This window comes from Ursus americanus, chromosome 14 (genome assembly GCF_024610735.1).
Source record: "Ursus americanus isolate L20-20 chromosome 14, mUrsAme1.1.p, whole genome shotgun sequence".
Classification (NCBI taxonomy): domain Eukaryota; kingdom Metazoa; phylum Chordata; class Mammalia; order Carnivora; family Ursidae; genus Ursus; species Ursus americanus.
Window position 1 is genome coordinate 68,691,800 of NC_142140.1, and position 17,269 is coordinate 68,709,068.

At 44.6% G+C, this 17,269-nt stretch overlaps 1 protein-coding gene across 2 annotated transcripts in view; it reads right to left on the reverse strand.

The window, feature by feature from the left end:
* Positions 1-10,480: 10,480 nt before the first annotated feature.
* PMP22 (peripheral myelin protein 22) overlaps positions 10,481-17,269 on the reverse strand; it is a 31,601-nt gene continuing 24,812 nt past the window's right edge. For both annotated transcript variants that reach the window (XM_045778247.2, XM_045778246.2), the window contains exon 5: positions 10,481-11,815. In XM_045778247.2, the coding sequence (XP_045634203.1) occupies positions 11,652-11,815 (164 nt within the window). In that variant the 3' untranslated portion in view covers positions 10,481-11,651. The remainder of the gene's footprint in view (positions 11,816-17,269) is intronic.

A 17,269-nucleotide genomic window follows, 5' to 3' on the forward strand; every position in this document is an offset into this window, starting at 1 on the left:
TATACAAATCGTTAAAATAAATGAAGAGTTCAAACACTGAAATAGGAAACAAATCAGGAAACAGAAATTTGAGGAAGATACCAGAGTGCTATTCTGTAGCTGGTGGGATTACTCTTGTAAAGCCAGAGAATTTCCACTGCCGAGTACTATTTCATCTTCAAAAAAACCGATAATGCCCATATTAAGAAGTCCCATAAGGAAACATAATAAACATAATCTTCATTCCTGTGACAGCCCTTACATAGCCCTAAGATTTAAACTTATTAAAGATAGCACATAAGAAACTTAAAAATCAATTTAATTTATAAATATGAACCCCCCAAAAGCCTCAATAAAATGCTATTAAAATCTTTCAAAACCATTTGTCAAAAGAATAGTGAAAAGGTAACTTTTATCCCATTAATAAAAGGGGCAAGTCAATATTAAGAAAACTATTGGTAGGATTTACCCTAGTAATTAAAGGTAGAAAAAAAAAACAGGATTCTTGATAAAGACTGAAAAAATTTGGTCACATTTAACATAAATTATTGGTCAAAATTCCTATTGAGAATCCAGAAATATGGACATACTGAAATAAAGTATTTTTTTTAAGATTTTATTTATTTATTTGACAGAGATAGAGACAGCCAGCAAGAGAGGGAACACAAGCAGGGGGAGTGGGAGAGGAAGAAGCAGGCTCCCAGAGGAGAAGCCTGATGTGGGGCTCGATCCCATAACGCTGGGATCACACCCTGAGCCGAAGGCAGACGCTTAACCGCTGTGCCACCCAGGCGCCCCTGAAATAAAGTATTTTTAAATAAATTAATAGTAAGAACTAGCATTGTCATTAAATTCAGAAAAACTAAAATGACATCTACTACCACAGCTCTTATCTGGTATGTTCTGAAAGTTTTAGATAATCGATAAGGTGATCAAAAAATTAAGAACTACAAATATGGGAAGGGAAAAAGAGGCACAGTACCTCATTTTTCTGTTTTTGCCCATGCATTGATTATCTGTGTGAAAAGTCTATATAATCAATTGGAGAAATATTGAAAATAATCAGACAATTCTGCAAGGGAACCAAGTATAAAACTGGTTAAGAAAAGTCCGTAGTTTTCCAGCATGTCCACAATAAGCAACAGTACAATACAGTGGAATTAAAATTATTCACAAAAGTCAGAAAACACATAAATGTCTAAAAATAGAACTCATATAAAACTGTAGGATCAGTATAAAGAAAGCGAGATATGTTCCTAAAGGATAAGAACTAAATGATTCGCATTCATTCATACTCTGTACATTGTCAGGGAGAGAAAATTCTCCCTCTAACCGAGGTATTCTGGCTGAACTAAGAACGAAATTTAGACAAGACCGGTTAGCAACAGAAGAAAAATCCCAAGTTGTATTACACGAGCATGGAGGTCCAATAATGAAATAGACACCTAAAGAAATGACAAAGGCAGGCAGTTTTTATACATTTTAGGCAAAGAGACAGTAAATTTGTGAGAAATGTACAAGAGAAGGGGGCGCCTGGGTGGCTCAGTCCTTAAGCATCTGCCTTCGGCTCAGGGTGTGATCCCAGGGTCCTGGGATCGAGCCCGGCATCGGGGTCCCTGCTCCGCTGGCAACCTGCTTCTTCCTCTCCCACTCCCCCTGCTTGTGTTCCCTCTCTCGCTGCCTATCTCTCTCTCTCTGTCAGATAAATAAATAAATAAAATCTTGAGGAAAAAAAAAGAAAGAAATGTACAAGATAAGGAAAACAGGTGTTTGGAAGTTTTAATTAGTAAGGACTTCTAAAGCAGAATTTGGGCTGAATTAGCATATTAGCAAAAAAGTAGCAAGGTTTGTTTTTACAGCTTTCTCAGCTTTTAAAGTCCCTATCCCTGGTGTTAAGGATGTCTTTTTACTTCTTGATAGAGGGAGGGAGCTTTTCACACTGGAGACTTATTTCCTGCTTTCAGGGGGATGGAGGAGGGTCTGAGTGTCCTTCCTACATGGGCTCTTAAGTAACTTCTATTTAAAATAATCAATATGCCAGGGCACCCAGGTGGCAAAGTCCGTTAAGCGTCTGACTCTTGATCTCGGCTCAGGTCTGATCTCAGGGTCCTGATAATCCAGCCCCATGTCGGGCTCCATGCTCAGCATGGAGTCTGCTTGAGATTCTCTCTCCCTCTCCCTCTGCCCCTCCTGCTTGTGCACTCTCTCTCCCTCAAATAAATAATCTTTAAAACCATAAAATAAAAGAATCGATATGACAAAGTGGCATGTTTCGGGGCAGCCTGGCCTTGGCCCCTACAACCTGCATGGGAAGATACCGATTTTCTCCCAACTAAAATTTATACATTTAACATAGACTCTTTCAAAGTAAATAAAGAATTTCTGTTTTTAAAATAAAAGGGGCTCCGTGTACAGCAGCTTCCAGCAGATCCATTCTCCTGGCTACGAGCTACTGAAAAATCTGGATAAAATTTTTCAAAATCTGTTTGAAAGCATCATTGTGACACCAAGGCCACCAGCATTTGACCCAGTAGACCAGCGAAAAGGAAACCCAGTGAGGTGCGTCCACCACTAATTCCGAATTTCCCCTTAAGGGGTTTGCCAATTAATAAGCAGCAGACTAAGAGATTAAAAAGCTGTCAAAAAGCTAGGTATTTACCCCAAAGATATAGACGTAGTGAAAAGAGGGGGCACATGCACCCCAATGTTCACAGCAGCGATGTCCACAATGGCAAACTGTGGAAGGAGCCAAGATGCCCTTCAACAGATGACTGGATAAAGAAGATGTGGTCCATATATACAATGGAATATTACTCAGCCATCAGAAAGGATGATTACCCACCATTTGCATCAACAAGGATGGAACTGGAGGGAATTATGCTGAGTGAAATAAGTCAAGCAGAGAAAGACAGTTATCATATGGTTTCACACATATATGGAACATCAGGAATAGCACGGAGGACCACAGGGGAAGGGAGGGAAATCTGAAGCGGGAGAAATCAGAGAGGGAGATGAACCATGAGAGACTCTGGGCCCCGGGAAACAAATCTGAGGGTTTCAGAAGGGAGGGGGGTGAGGGGATGGGGTACCAGGGTGATGGGTGTGAAGGAGGGCACGTGTTGGGATGAGCACTGGGTGTTATACTTAACTAATGAATCACTGAATGCTACATCAAAAACTAATGATGGACTATACAGTGGCTAACTGCGTGTAATTAAAAAAATAAAAAATAAAAAATAAATTAATTGACCATAAAAAAATTAATTAATTAATTTAATTAAAAATAAAAGCAGATTGCTAAGGGCAGAAAGACTAAGCCATTCTCAGCACGTTGAAGAATTGCAGACAATTGAAGTTTAGAGTTTACTAAGCCAGGAGGTGACAAGATCCTGCAGAGAAAAGAAATGGGAAGAAGGGCGCATGCTCCCTGAGCTCAGGGCCATCCGCCCCCCACCCCACCCCCACCCCGAGCATTTGCCCTTCTGGAAATGGTCCCCTCCCTGAGCTTGAACCCCTGGCAGAAAGCAGATGCTAAGAGGGGTTTCTAATCAAAACTCCATTTGTATAAATTCCCAAGATTGAACTATTTCTCAGAAGAGCTCCAGGATGGAAAATAAATGTCATCCAAACAATCCCCTGGGAAAACCCGAGATTCTGTGAGTGAAGAAATATGTTAACTGTTCGTCTTCAACATCCTGCCTTGCTTTTTAGTGCTCAGAAGGAATAAGAATCTTGTCCCTTCAAAAAAAAAAATAATAATAATCACCGAGACCACGAAAATAAAAGGTATATTACTTTTCAAACAGAGAGAACAGACTCAGTGAGAGAACTACCAACAGCTGGAACAGACAGCGGTCTCTTTTCTTTTTTATCAGCAGCTTTATTGGGATATAATTATCATAGGGTACAACTGACCCACTCAAAGTGTACAATTCTTTGGTTTTTAGTATAGTCACTTGTGTGAAAAGATGTGCAAACACCATGACAATTTTAGAACACTCTCATGACCTCAGAAGGAAACTTGGTACCATTGAGCTATTACAGCCCTACCTTCCCATCCCCCCTTCCCCAGCCTCAGTAGCCACTGATCAGCTTTCTGTCTCTGTAGCGTTCCCCATTCTGGACTTTCAAAGAAATTGACTTACGTAGTATGCAGTCTTTTGTCCCTGATTTCTTTCATTCCACGTAAGGTCGCCAAGGTTCACCCGTGTTGTAGCATATAGCGGAACGTAGCTTTTTGTGGACAAATATATTCTGGCAGGTGGATATAGAACATTTTGTTTATCCGTTCATCAGTCGATGGACATTTGGGTTGTTTCCACCTTTTGGCTGTTATGAATAATAACACCCAGGTACAAGTTTCTGCGTTTTGTGTGTTCGTGTCTCTCAGGTATATTTCTAGGACAGATCGCTAGGTCATACGGTAACTCTACATTTAATCCTTTGAAGAACTGAGAGAATGTTTTCCAGACCATTTGCACCATTTACATTGCCTCCATCAGTGAATGAGGGCTAAAATTTCTCTACGTGCTCACCAACGTGTATAATTATCAGACTTTTTGATTCTATCTAACCTCGTAGGTGTGAACTCGTATCTCCTTGTGGTTTTGATTTTCATTTCCTCAATGCGAGCATTTGTGGGGGGGAGTGTTTACTTGCCATTTATATTCATTCCTTAAACAAATGTCTATTCAAATCCTTTACCCATATTTTAATTGGGTTATTTGTCTTTGGTATTATTGAGTATAAGCATTCTTTATTAATATATTCCATATCAGATATACGATTTGCAAATATTTTCTTCTATTCAGTGGTTTGTCTTTTCACTCTCTTAATAGTGTCCTTTGTAACACGATAGATTTCATTTTGATGATGTCCAATTTATTGGTTTTTTTCTGTTGTTGCTGGTGACCTTGGTGTCATCTCTAAGAATCTTTGGCAAGCCCAAAGTCATGGAGATTACTCCTAAGTTTTCTTCTAAGAGTTTTATAGTTTTAGCTCTTAAATTAAGTCTTTGATCCATTTTGAGTTAATTTTTTATGTGCTGTTAAATAAAAGTCCAACCTAATTTTTTTTTGCGTGTGAATAGTTAGTTGTTCCAACCCCATTTGTTGAAAAGACTATTCTTTTCCCCAGTAGATGGTCTTAGCACCCTTGTCAAAATTCAGTTGATCATGGAACAGGATCAAATATATGTGGGCTTACGATACATGATCATAGATATGTGGGTTTACTTCTAGACTTTCAACCTGATTCCACTAATCCATATGTCTATTGTTTGGCCAGTACCATGCTGTCCTGATTACCATTGCTTTTGATAGTAAGTTTTGAAATCAGGAAGTGGGAATTCCTCCTGCTGTGTTCTTTTGCAAGATTGTTTTGGTTATTTTGGATTTCCAATCATTCCATTTGAATTTTAGAAACAGCTTTTGAATTTCTAAGTCAGCTGGGATTTTGATGGAAATTGCCCAGAAAATGTAGAACAATTTAGGAGCATTCCCATCTTAACAATGTTAAATCATCTGATCCATGAACATGGGATACTTTTCCAATTATTTAGATCTTCTTTAATGTCTTCATCCATATTCTATGATTCTCAAGCTATAAAGTTTTGCATTTGTTTTGTTGTTAAATTTATTCCTAAGTATTTTATCCTTTTTTTGGATGCTATTCTAAGTGGACTTGTTTTCTTATTTTCACTGTTTAATTGTTTATCGCAAATACAGAAATACAATTGATTTTTATACATCGATATTGTATCCTGCCTCTTTGCTAAATTCATTTATAAGAATTTTTTTATTGGATTACTTAGGATTTTCTATATACAAGATCATTTTTCTGTGAATAGAGATAGTTTTAGTCTTCCATTTTAATCTTGATACCTTTCTTTTAACCTAATTTACCTAGTTGTCCTAGCTAGAACCTCCAAGATAATGTTAAATTGAGGTTATAAGCACAGACAGACACCATGGTCTTGTTCCTGATTTTAGAGAGAAAGCATTCAGTATTTTACCAATAACTATGATGTTAGGTGTGGGTTTTTTACAGATGTCCTTTATTAGGTTGTGAATATTCTCTTATTCCTAGTTTGTTGGGTATTTTTATCATAAAGGAGCATTGGATTTTGTCAAATGCGTTTTCTGAGTCTATTGATTGGGATGTCATGATTTTTGCCTTCTTTTTCTTTTCTTTTGTTTTTTTAAGATTTTATTTATTTATTTGACAGAGAGAGAGACAGCCAGCGAGAGAGGGAACACAGGCAAGGGGAGTGGGAGAGGAAGAAGCAGGCTCCCAGTGGAGGAGCCCGATGTGGGGCTTGATCCCAGAACGCCGGGATCACGCCCTGAGCCAAAGGCAGACGCTCAACAACTGAGCCACCCAGGCGCCCCCTTATTGTTCTTTTCAACAACATAATTTCCACTTGTCCCTTTTTCATAATTTCCATCTCTTTATTGATATTCTTTATCTGATGCAACATTGTTATCATACCTTCAATTACTTTTTAAATCATGATTTCCTTTAGTTGTGTGAAAATGTTTACAGTGATTACTTTAAAGCCTTTTTCTGATAAATCTGACATCTGGTCTCTCTCATAGATAGTTTTTCTGCTTTTTTCTTGTGTATGGGTCATACTTCCTGGTTTTTTTGCATGCCTCGTAATTTTTTTGTTGGAAACTAGATATTTTAGATAATATATTGTAGCAACTAGATATTTTAGATAATACATTGTCCCTCCTCTGGAGTTTGTTACTGTTATTTGTTTGTTTAATTACACGCACACCTCAGAGATATGATGGGTTCAGTCCAGACCACCACAATAAAACAAATATCACAATAAAGCAAATCAAATGTTTTTTCTTTGTTTCCCTGTGCATATAAAAATTGTGTTTACACTGTTCTGTAGTCTATTAAGTGTGCGATGGCATCACATATAAAAAACCTAATGTATATACTTGAATTTAAAATACTTTATTGCTGGGGCACCTGGGTGGCTCAGCCGTTAAGCGTCTGCCTTCGGCTCAAGTCATGATCCCAGGGTCCTGGGATCGAGCCCCGCATCCGGCTCCCTGCTGGGCGGGAAGCCTGCTTCTCCCTCTCACACTCCCCTTGCTTGTGTTCCCTCTCTCGCTGTCTCTCTCTGTCAAATAAATAAATAAAATCTTTAAAAATAAATAAAATAAAATACTTTATTGCTAAAACACACTATCATCTGAGCTTTCAGCAAGTCATAATCACTGGTCACAGATCACCATAATACATATAATCATGAATATTTTGAAATATTGCTAAAATTACGAAAATGGGACTCAAAGACACAAAGTGAGCAAATACCACTGGGAAAATGGCGCTGATAGACTTGGTCAATGGCACCAATAGACGTGCTCAAGGTGCTGATAGACTTGGTCAATGCTCAATGCCACAAACCTTCAATTTGTAAAAAATTCGAGATCTGCAAAGTGCAGAAGCCCAGTAAAATGAGGTATGCTTGTATTTAGTAACTGACTACATTATTTTAGTGAGGTCTCTTTCCTCATGACAGTGCTCGGCCTCTGATGTTGTTCCTCCAGGAGGCTCAGCTTTGGAATGCTCGCTGTCACCCCAGGGTGACAGGGGATTCAGTAGGCTTCTCTTCCTCTCTTCCAGACCACACCCCACTATTAGATTCCAGTGATTTACTGCTGGTTTCTCTATTGTTTTTAACAATGCCCTGGGTCATAAATTGATCTACCAATTAATCCAGTCAAATTCTAACTCCTTGGAAGGGATAGTTTCTCAAGCCAAGGTCTGATTTTTTGTTCTGATCCCAGGAGGGTTCCTCCCACCCGTACTATTCCCTTGTGCTCTCCTGCAAACCAGCCAGCCTACAGTTTAGCAGGTGTCTTGAATCTCCCAAATGCCTCCACCATTCTTGAGAGCACCTTGAGGCTTGAACTTCTTCACCCTCCGGTGCAGGTGTGGTCTGTTCCTGGGAAAGAGAGTAGAAGCTATCTGTTTTGTCTGTGTTTCTCCACCCACACAAAAATCTCTGAGCCAGGGCTCAGTGAGGTGGGTATAGCTACCCAGCGAAATTCAATGCAGACTTTTGAAAGAATGACCAAGCTCATTGAAAATAATGAGGCATGTGCTGATGTAGAAAGATCTCCAGTTTATATTATTAAACGAAAAGAACAGCATGGCACAGACCAGTGTGAGTACTTTGATCCATTTCATGTACATTTTTCAACTACTTAAATGGGTGCCTATATGCGGGCACTGTCTTTCTTCGTGGAGGACATTGTAAGGTATGTCTTATGGGTTATCTTGGGAAAGAGACTATGGGCAGGTTGTAAAGAAGCTTTCGTGGGTTATTTTTCCCTGTATATGTCTTTAGGATGCTAAAATCCTAGATATATATTACTTTTTTTTTTTTAATGCCAATAGCATTAACCTAGGTGGGGAGATCTGGGCCACTTTTGGTTTTCTTCTTTATTCTTACACATAGAAATTTTTAATTGTTAGGTCAAGGTTCTAGAGGAAGGTTTGTGGAATGAAAGCGTACTTTTCAAAGTACAAGCTTGTGAAGTGAAGTTCCTAGTTTTCCCAATCACCTAAGTGTCACGTGCACCTGGTGGCCATCTTGCCAAGTCATAAGCAGAGTTAGCCGATCACTATTGAAAACCTAGAAAGGGGGAAGCCCTCCTCTCACAGCTGTGCAGAGACACAAAAGCATGAGGTGTGTGAAGGTGGCTTTACTCTGGCCCCTGCTCCTCGAAGTGTGGTCCGTGGACCAGCAGCATCAACGTCAACTTAGGCATGACTTGGAAATGAAGAACGTCAGTCCCCACCCCAGACCTACTGAACCAGATCTGCATTTTAGAGGCTTCCCATCTGATTCATTAGCACACTGAAGTCTTGAAAAGTCTTTGGACAGGCTCCCATCTTCTCATTCCCCCCACTGTGCACTGTCATCACCTGCAGGGTCCTTTAAACCCACCAAGGCAGGGTGGGTCCCAGCACAGACAGAAGGAATCCACAGCTCTGGGGTGGCCCTTGCAGGGGAGATTCTAATGTTGGGCCTGGGATTGCGAATTCCCCAGAGCAATCAATACCTCCTTGCAATACACCTCAAACTTCGCATCTGTGATAACCACTGATTTACAGTGGGTTTTCTATCTACTGCTCACGATACTAAGCACTGTATACATTCCATGTCTTTTTAATCTCTACAAACCCATAAACTGGGCATTGCCATGTTCATCTTACAGATGAGAAAATGCAAACTTAGAGTTTGAATAACCTGTCCAGCCTCCTGCAGCTGGTAAGGGGAAGAGGGCAGGTTCAAACTCAAAGAGCCTAATATAGTTGTTTGCCTGTGCCTCTCACTAAAATATTACCCTTTGTGATTAAGAAGTATGTGATCCTGGGGCGCCTGGGTGGCACAGCAGTTAAGCGTCTGCCTTCGGCTCAGGGCGTGATCCCGGCGTTATGGGATCGAGCCCCACATCAGGCTCCTCTGCTATGAGCCTGCTTCTTCCTCTCTCACTCCCCCTGCTTGTGTTCCCTCTCTCACTAGCTGTCTCTATCGCTGTCAAATAAATAAATAAAATCTTTAAAAAAAAAAAAAAGAAGTATGTGATCCTAGGGACACCTGGATGGCTCAGTCGGTTAAATGTCTGACTCTTGATTTAAGCTCAGGTCATGATCTCAGGGTCCTGGGATGGAGCCCTGGGATGGGCTCAGTGCTCAGCGAGGAGTCTGCTTGAGACGCTCTCTCTCTCTCTGCCCGTCTCCATTTGTGCTCTCTCTCTCTAAAATAAATAAATTAAATCTTAAAAAAAAAAAAAAGTATGTGATCACTTCTGGATCTCTGGTGCCCAGTTCAGTGTAGGTGCTCAATGAGAATTGGAGCCACGTCAGTGCGTTGTGAGCTCAATGTTTTGCACGTGTTCAATATAATGTCAATGGGTAAAAATATCTTCAGGTGAGACACAGCCCAGAACCTTGGAGCTAGATGACATGCTGGGCCCATGCCCTCCCTCAAGACCCCATGGGGAACTTAGTGGATGTTTACCAGTGTTTTATCGCAAAGTCTGGCCTCCAGTCATCATCAGATGATTCCTTCATCTGACCTCCCCCTTCTTTTACAGGGTAAGGGTCTGTGCTGCTCATGCCAACATTCCCCACATGTTAGGCGAACACATGACATGCCTCCGAGGTCCCCCGTGTGGTTCATCAGAGAAGAGAGCACGAGAGAGAGGGTTGAGCTAAACGAACACTTGAGTCCCTTCCAGCCCATTTACAGCTTCTGTTTCAGCTGCAATTCCTGGCCCTCCCTCCCCAATGAGCAGAAGTTTGCTCAGGCTCACTCAAGGCACGATGTGCTCCCTGTCACCTGCAAGAAAGCCAAAATGCAACCTACACCAGGAGCTCAACCCTGCTCTCCGCCGAAGCGGTTCCCTCCACTCTGAAAGGCACCCCCCCACCCATGCCGAGATCGCCACAAAATCCCAAGAGAGATCAGTGAGTTACTCTGATGTTTATTTTAATGCATCTTAGTCCACACAATTGGTATAAAATCAGAAAAAGCAAAGCAAAAAAAAAAAAAGAAACAAAAAAACAAAAACAAAAAGGTCTGGAGTCTTAGCATCAGAAGGGCACCGTATATAATCTACAGTTGGTGGCCAGTACAAGTCATTGCCAGACAGTCCTTGGAGGCAGAGAACAGTCTAGACCCAGCTGGGCCCTGGGAACGCACAGTCCCGGGCAGGGGGTGGGGTCTAGAGGCTGGTCCCCATGCTCCGACCGCAGGAAGAATGTGGGAGCGCTAAAGGCTGTGTTTATTATTGATGTATTATTGTAATACCTGCCGCCTAGCTAGGTACAAAAGCAGTTATAAACCATTTATATTACAGAGAATTATTCAGGTCTCCGTTCTACTTTATGTCGTAAAATCGTTAATTGAATTTCCAGTGAGTAGTTTAGATGATTAGTGATAATCGAGAATGGTAAATACATAGCACCATTTCGTAGGCTTGTCACCGATTTCTCATCGAGACGTGGGACTGAGACACCCACCGTCGAGGGCAAGCATCCCAAAGCCACAAGCCGTGTTTTTGCCGAGGGCTCCAGTCTGGGGGATTCATCCATGTAAGTGTGAGGCTTCGCACGGAGGTGTGGGCGGCGCCCGTCTCTGGGTCACCCACAACGTAAGGGCTTTTGGCCTTTCGGGGTTTCTACCCACACTCTGGTTTCCTAAATGAGGTGCAGTGGAAGGGAGGTATCTTCTTTCCAATAAAAAGGGAAGGGGCAAGACGGAGTTATTTCATGTCCGGGCAAAACAGAAAGAATGAAAAACAGAACAAAAATACTGAGCTCGATTATACGGTTAGGATGTAAAGTTCTTTGCTACTTCTTTAAGATTCAACACAGGGCTGATGGTCAACATAAAAAGCAAACAATACTATGTACATATATGTAAAAAGTGTTATAAATAGGTTTTATAAACCGTAGATATTATATACATCTTCAGTCAACACTAACCCCCCCCTTCAACTGCTTTCTGTTTGGTTTGGTTTGAGTTTGGGTTTTTTTGGCTAGCTCTTTTTTTTTTTTTTTTTTTTTTCCTGGTTTCTGGTTTCCTTCCTCCCTTCCCCTAGGTATGCTCGGTGCCTCAGACCAGCTGTCTGGGCGCCTCATTCGCGTTTCCGCAAGATCACGTATACCACGCCGCTGAGAAGGGCCAGGGGGAAGGACACCCAGGCCAGGATGTAGGCGAAGCCATAGGAGTATTCAGCGGCGAAATGCCATTCCGGGTGCCTCACCGTGTAGATCGATGCTGCGCTCATCACACAGAGACCTGGAGAGAGAGGGACAAGCAGGGTGAGGGGGAGGTCACAGCGAGGGGTCCCCATCCACCACCCCCAGCGCGGATGCCACAGGACCGTGGGTACCTGCCCACACCACTCGCTGCTCTTGACGTACACACGCTCACAAACACACCCCAGTTGCCCAGTCTGTGGCAGACAACGCTGGTGCAAGACGAGCGTATCCGATTCTGGAAGAATCAGCTGCCAGGTTAGGAGGAGGGGTCTCAAAGATCTAGAAACATGGGAAGTGATCTGCTCTCTGGTTCTGATCTCTGTGACCCAGACCAGCATCTCCGCGGTCCCTTGTCATCTTTTTTGCCCCATCTCTGTTCCTTTAACTGTCACCAATTCCTAGCGGACTGCAAGAATTTGGGTTGCAAGCTAAACCTGCCCAGCTCTTTCCAAGGAGGGCTGGGTGCAGGAGCCCCTGGAAACCCGCGAATAGCTCTACAAATGAGTGCCGGTGTCATCTGAACCAGTAAAGTGAAATGACATTTTGCCAGTCTCTGAGTCACGTGAGGGCCAGGGCACGGGGCTCCAGGCAGAGCCAGGGGTCCCTTAGCAGGACTGCCACGTAACAGATCAAGCGAGCAATGCCTGTGGGCATCGCTAGGCATACAAAGGAATATAGAGAGAGGAAAAAGAAGAGGAGGAGGAAGGACGCGATATGAGTGGGAAGCAGAGGGAGGAAACTATCCTTGCACTTGGTCCCTTCCAATGGTTCCTTGGTGCCCCCAAGGTTGGGGCTGAAGCCCAACGAAGAGAGGAAGTTACTGGATACACAGATAAATCAGGTGATCCTTCCCTCGCTCACCTCTGCAGCTCTTTGGTGTGGGAAGGACAAGAAAACCCTCCAGCTAGGGGCTCTTGAAGCAGGCAAGTTCAAGAGTGATGGTCCCTGCCCACAATGGCAGTCGGCGTCCCCCTGCAGGGAGGGGTCCAGTGATGTCAGCACCCCAGCCCGGAGCTATACAAAGCCTGCTCTGTTCCCTCTGTTCCCTCCTGAAAACAGGGTCTGTGAGAGGCTCTGAGTGACTCTATTATAAATCCAGCATGCTCTGTGGGATTCCTGTGGTTCCAAAGCTCCCAATGCCCCAGACCACCTACATCTAACCTCACTGCTATTTGGGCGGCTGTTCGCGGGACACTGCAACTTTGTTTGGCAAAGTGCAGAAGTGGGAATATGGTACATTTGCCACCCTGATAAGACCGTCCTTCTCCAAGTCAGAGGAGGAAAAACTCCCACTCGGTTGGCCCCCGCTGAGAAAGCCGCACAATGGTCCTGGAACTACTGTGGGATCGGATCCAGGGCCTGCTACCTACAGAAAGTTCGGGAGACAGCAAAGACGCCCGGTGTGAGAGGGGAAACCAGAGCTGGCAAACCGTCGTTTGGGGAAGAAAGCTGTTTCGATCTGCCTGGAACAGGCTTTACTTGCCCTGAGGCCCGGGATCCCCAATTCTCTTCCCCAAGAGCCCCCCCATGGCTCACCTCGGCAAAGTGCAAATTCGTGTCTTTAAGAAAGATTGCGGTTGTCTACAAATGGCTAACAGACACATGAAAAAATGCTCCACATCACTCGGCATCAGGGAAATACAAGTCAAAACCACAATGAGCTACCACCTTATACTGGTCAGAACCGCAAAAATTAGCAAAACAGGAAACAACAAATGTTGGCGAGGATGTGGAGAAAGGGGATCCCTCTTACACTGCTGGTGGGAATGCAAGCTGGTGCAGCCACTCTGAAAACAGTGTGGAGGCTCCTCAAGATATTAAAAATAGAGCTACCCTAGGACCCAGCAATTGCACTACTGGGTATTTACCCCAAAGATGCAGACGTAGTGAAGAGAAGGGCCATATGCACCCCAATATTCATAGCAGCAACGTCCACAAAAGCCAAACTGTAGAAGGAGCTGAGATGCCCTTCAACAGACGAATGGATAAAGAAGATGTGGTCCATACAGACAATGGAATATTACTCAGCCATCAGAAAGAATGATGACCCAGCATTCGCATCGACATGGATGGAACTGGAGGGGATTATGTTAAGTGAAATAAGTCAAGCAAAGAAAGACAGTTATCATATGGTTTCACTCATATGTGGAACATAAGGAATAGCATGGAGGACCATAGGGGAAGGGAGGGAAATCCAAAGGGGGAGAAATCAGAGAGGGAGAGGAGCCATGACAGACTGTGAACCCCGGGAAAGAATCTCGGGGTTTCAGAGGGGAGGAGAGTGGGGAGAGGGGGTAACAGGGCGATGGGTATTGAGGAGGGCACGTGTTGGGATGAGCACTGGGTGTTATACTTAACTAATGAATCATGGAACACTACATCAAAAACCAATTATGTACAATACAGTGGCTAACCGAACATAATTAAAAACTAGTAAAAAAGAAAGAAAAGATTGTGGTTGTCTCTTGGGCAATACTGACCTACCTAATGAGGTCAGGGTTATGAAAAGAGAAATGTGACCTAGGGAGCAGCATGCAAAAAGGCCAGGCCAATGCCTGTCATGCTGGCAAGGCTTCCAAATGGGCCATGTGTCTCACCGGCCACCGCATGAGAAAAGGGCCATGAGAGCTGTATAGACCAGCCATGCCCAGATTTCACTGGCAGAGAGCGAACATTCTATCTGGGGCCAAGAGGGACAGAGGGAGGCAGGATTCACAAGTGTGGTGACTGACCAGATGGCCTAGCTTATACGAAATTTGACCGAGGAGCTGCTCAGAAGGAAACGAATTTGAGCTTTGCCCCGACCCGCAATGAGCTGAGATACTTACAAAGCCCGAGAGTCGATACACGCTTTGTAATTACTGTCGTCGGGAGACTGATGTTTTGGGGAATATGTTATTACAAGGCTGTCTGTCTGTACAGCAGAAGTGGCCTGGGATATAGGGTAGCTGATGCCACACCGTAGTCCTGCAACGTCAAACATCTGTCCCCATAAGTGGGTTGTAACTCGTTTCCTCACCCACCAGTAGGTGGGGGCGCGGTGAAGAAGGTCCCCCACGGGGAAGGGGAGTGAGGGTGCTTCCGTAGGGGCAAGCCTTGTGCCTTCCTTCCCCACCGACAAGCAGTCTGTGCTTTGGGAGTGCCGGGGACGCCCCGGCAGGGGCCTGAGTCCGGGAGGGCAGTCAGCTGTCAGTGGCGGCCACAGACGCTGTCCAGACAACATTCGAGAGTTTCTCCCTGTCAGGACGGCTGGATCTCTAACCAGCCCCCTAAAGGCCCCTTGAAGAGGAGGCCTCAAGCCCCGTTCACAGCAGTAGCAACCACAAGTGAGCGATCAGAGCCCAGAACCTTTGGAAGGGAGCAACCAAGGGGCCAAAGGCAAAGCAAGAAATGGCGGGAAGTCTCGAAACTTCCCTATCTGCATTCCATTTGGCTCAGAACACAGGTAATGAGCGCCTAGTATGTGCAGACCCTGTTCTGGCTGTTGAGGGCACCAAGATGGATAACACAAGCCTCCTAACGTCAGGGGGGAGTGTCTTTCAGAAGCAGACATGCCCGTAGAAACTTCCAATGTGGTCTGACGTGATTTCAAGAGTGGGAGACAGAAACAACCCGATGATGCCCTGAGAGGATGGACAGGCTCGGAGTCCAAACTGGGAGGTCTGGGGAAGCCTGAGGGGGGACGTGGTGCTTGATCTGAGTGTACGGGGTGTGGAAGAGATAGCCAGGGGAAGCGGGTCCTGACAAGAATCTCTCCTGACAGAGGGAGGGCAGCATGAGGGGAGGCGGGAGGGCCCTGAATGGCATGCTGAGGAAGTTGTGGTGGGAAGCACATTTTCAGCAGAGGGGAAACATGATCTGGGGTGTGTTTGGAAAGATCACTTTGGCAGCAGCATGGGAAATGGATTTTGGGGTGGTGACAAGACAGGGGACGGGAAGGCACCTGAGCTGGCTTTTGCACAACTGTAGTGGGGTTCGTGAGGCCAAGAGAGAACAGAAATGGACACGATATCCACGCAGGGGTGGATTGGGTCTGGGGTGAGGGAGCGCAACATCTGGACGGTTCCTAAATGTGACATCTGGCTGCCACCACCTTGGAGCCACTCGGAAGAGGGAGGGCGCTGTGCTTTTCTATTCATCCCCCAAAGTCTTTGGTTCCAAAGCCCTACGACCGTATCAGTCTGTTTCATAGAAGAAACAGAACAAACAGCAAAACTCACTCAGGAGTCTCCTTTTACCGTCTTCTCTGTTCTTCGTAATCACAATAAATTACTACACATGTGACCCGCGTTTGATTCTGCCAAGGGAAGACAATTATCCAGTCATCCAACAAGTGGGTTATTCAGGGCCTTCTATGTGGCGTGCCCGGAGCTCGGTGCTGGGTGTTAAGTAGTGAAATAAAAAGCCAAACATGGGGCTCTGTCTTTCAGGTCTGTTTCTCTACGAATTTCTCAATACTTTCTCATGGAGGGCAACCCATCCCGGCGGACTTAGGGTCAGGGTAACTACGGTCTGAAAACAGATGGTACCATTTCTGAAAATAAAAAAAGACTCCAAAATCCAGAGAGAGGATCAGAAAGGCTCTTCTCTAAGAAAGGGGTTTAGAAGAATCTATGGTTCAGGAATGGGACGAGTTGTCGGCAGAGAAATTTCTAGAAGACCTTATAGTGGGATTAGGGACAGCGTGATGGCTACACCAGCAGCTCCCAACCTGGCTGAACATCAGAACCACCCAGGGAGCGGCGCCACCCAAGAGCTCTCCAGGCATGAAGGCTGAGCACTGGCATTTTTTAAAGCATCCTCTTTTTAAAAAGGTGATTTTTTTTTTTAAGATTGAATTATTTATTTGAGAGACAGCAAGAGAAAGAGAGTGTGTGCACGAGCAGGGGGAGGGGCAGAGGGAGCAGGAGAGAGAATCCCGAGCAGTGTGCAGAACCCACCATCGGGGCTCGATCCCACGACACTGAGATCAGGACCTGAGCCGAAACCAAGAGTCAGACGCTCAACCGACTGAGCCATCCAGGCGCCCCTGAAAAGGTGATTCGGATGTACAGCTAAGATGGAAAAGCAAAGAAGTGGCTGGAATCTCTCAACATGTCTCCAGGAGGCGGCCAACCTAACAAGTATGTAATCAAGGGAAGACAGCTCTTCAATGTGAGACGTGTGGCTTATTATGAAAAGCAGAAGGGGGTAAGGCAGCGAAGCAGACGGACCGATAAGCACCCACAGAGGTGTAATCTAGAGAAAGCAGAGACGGCTCTTAAAGCTACAATCAGCCCCGAGAGCCCCCCGCACCTGGTACCTGCCTTTCCCGCACGCTCAAGTGTGTGATCTAAGGACCGAAGCTGGGCCCTCCAAAGGGAAGCTGGGCAGTGACCGTGCAGCCCGAAACAGCCCCCCCCAGACTCCAAAGATCTTCCAGTGGCTTCCATTTAAAATGCTATGGTGCAGGGCACCTGGGTCACTCAGTCGGTTAAGCATCTGCCTTCGG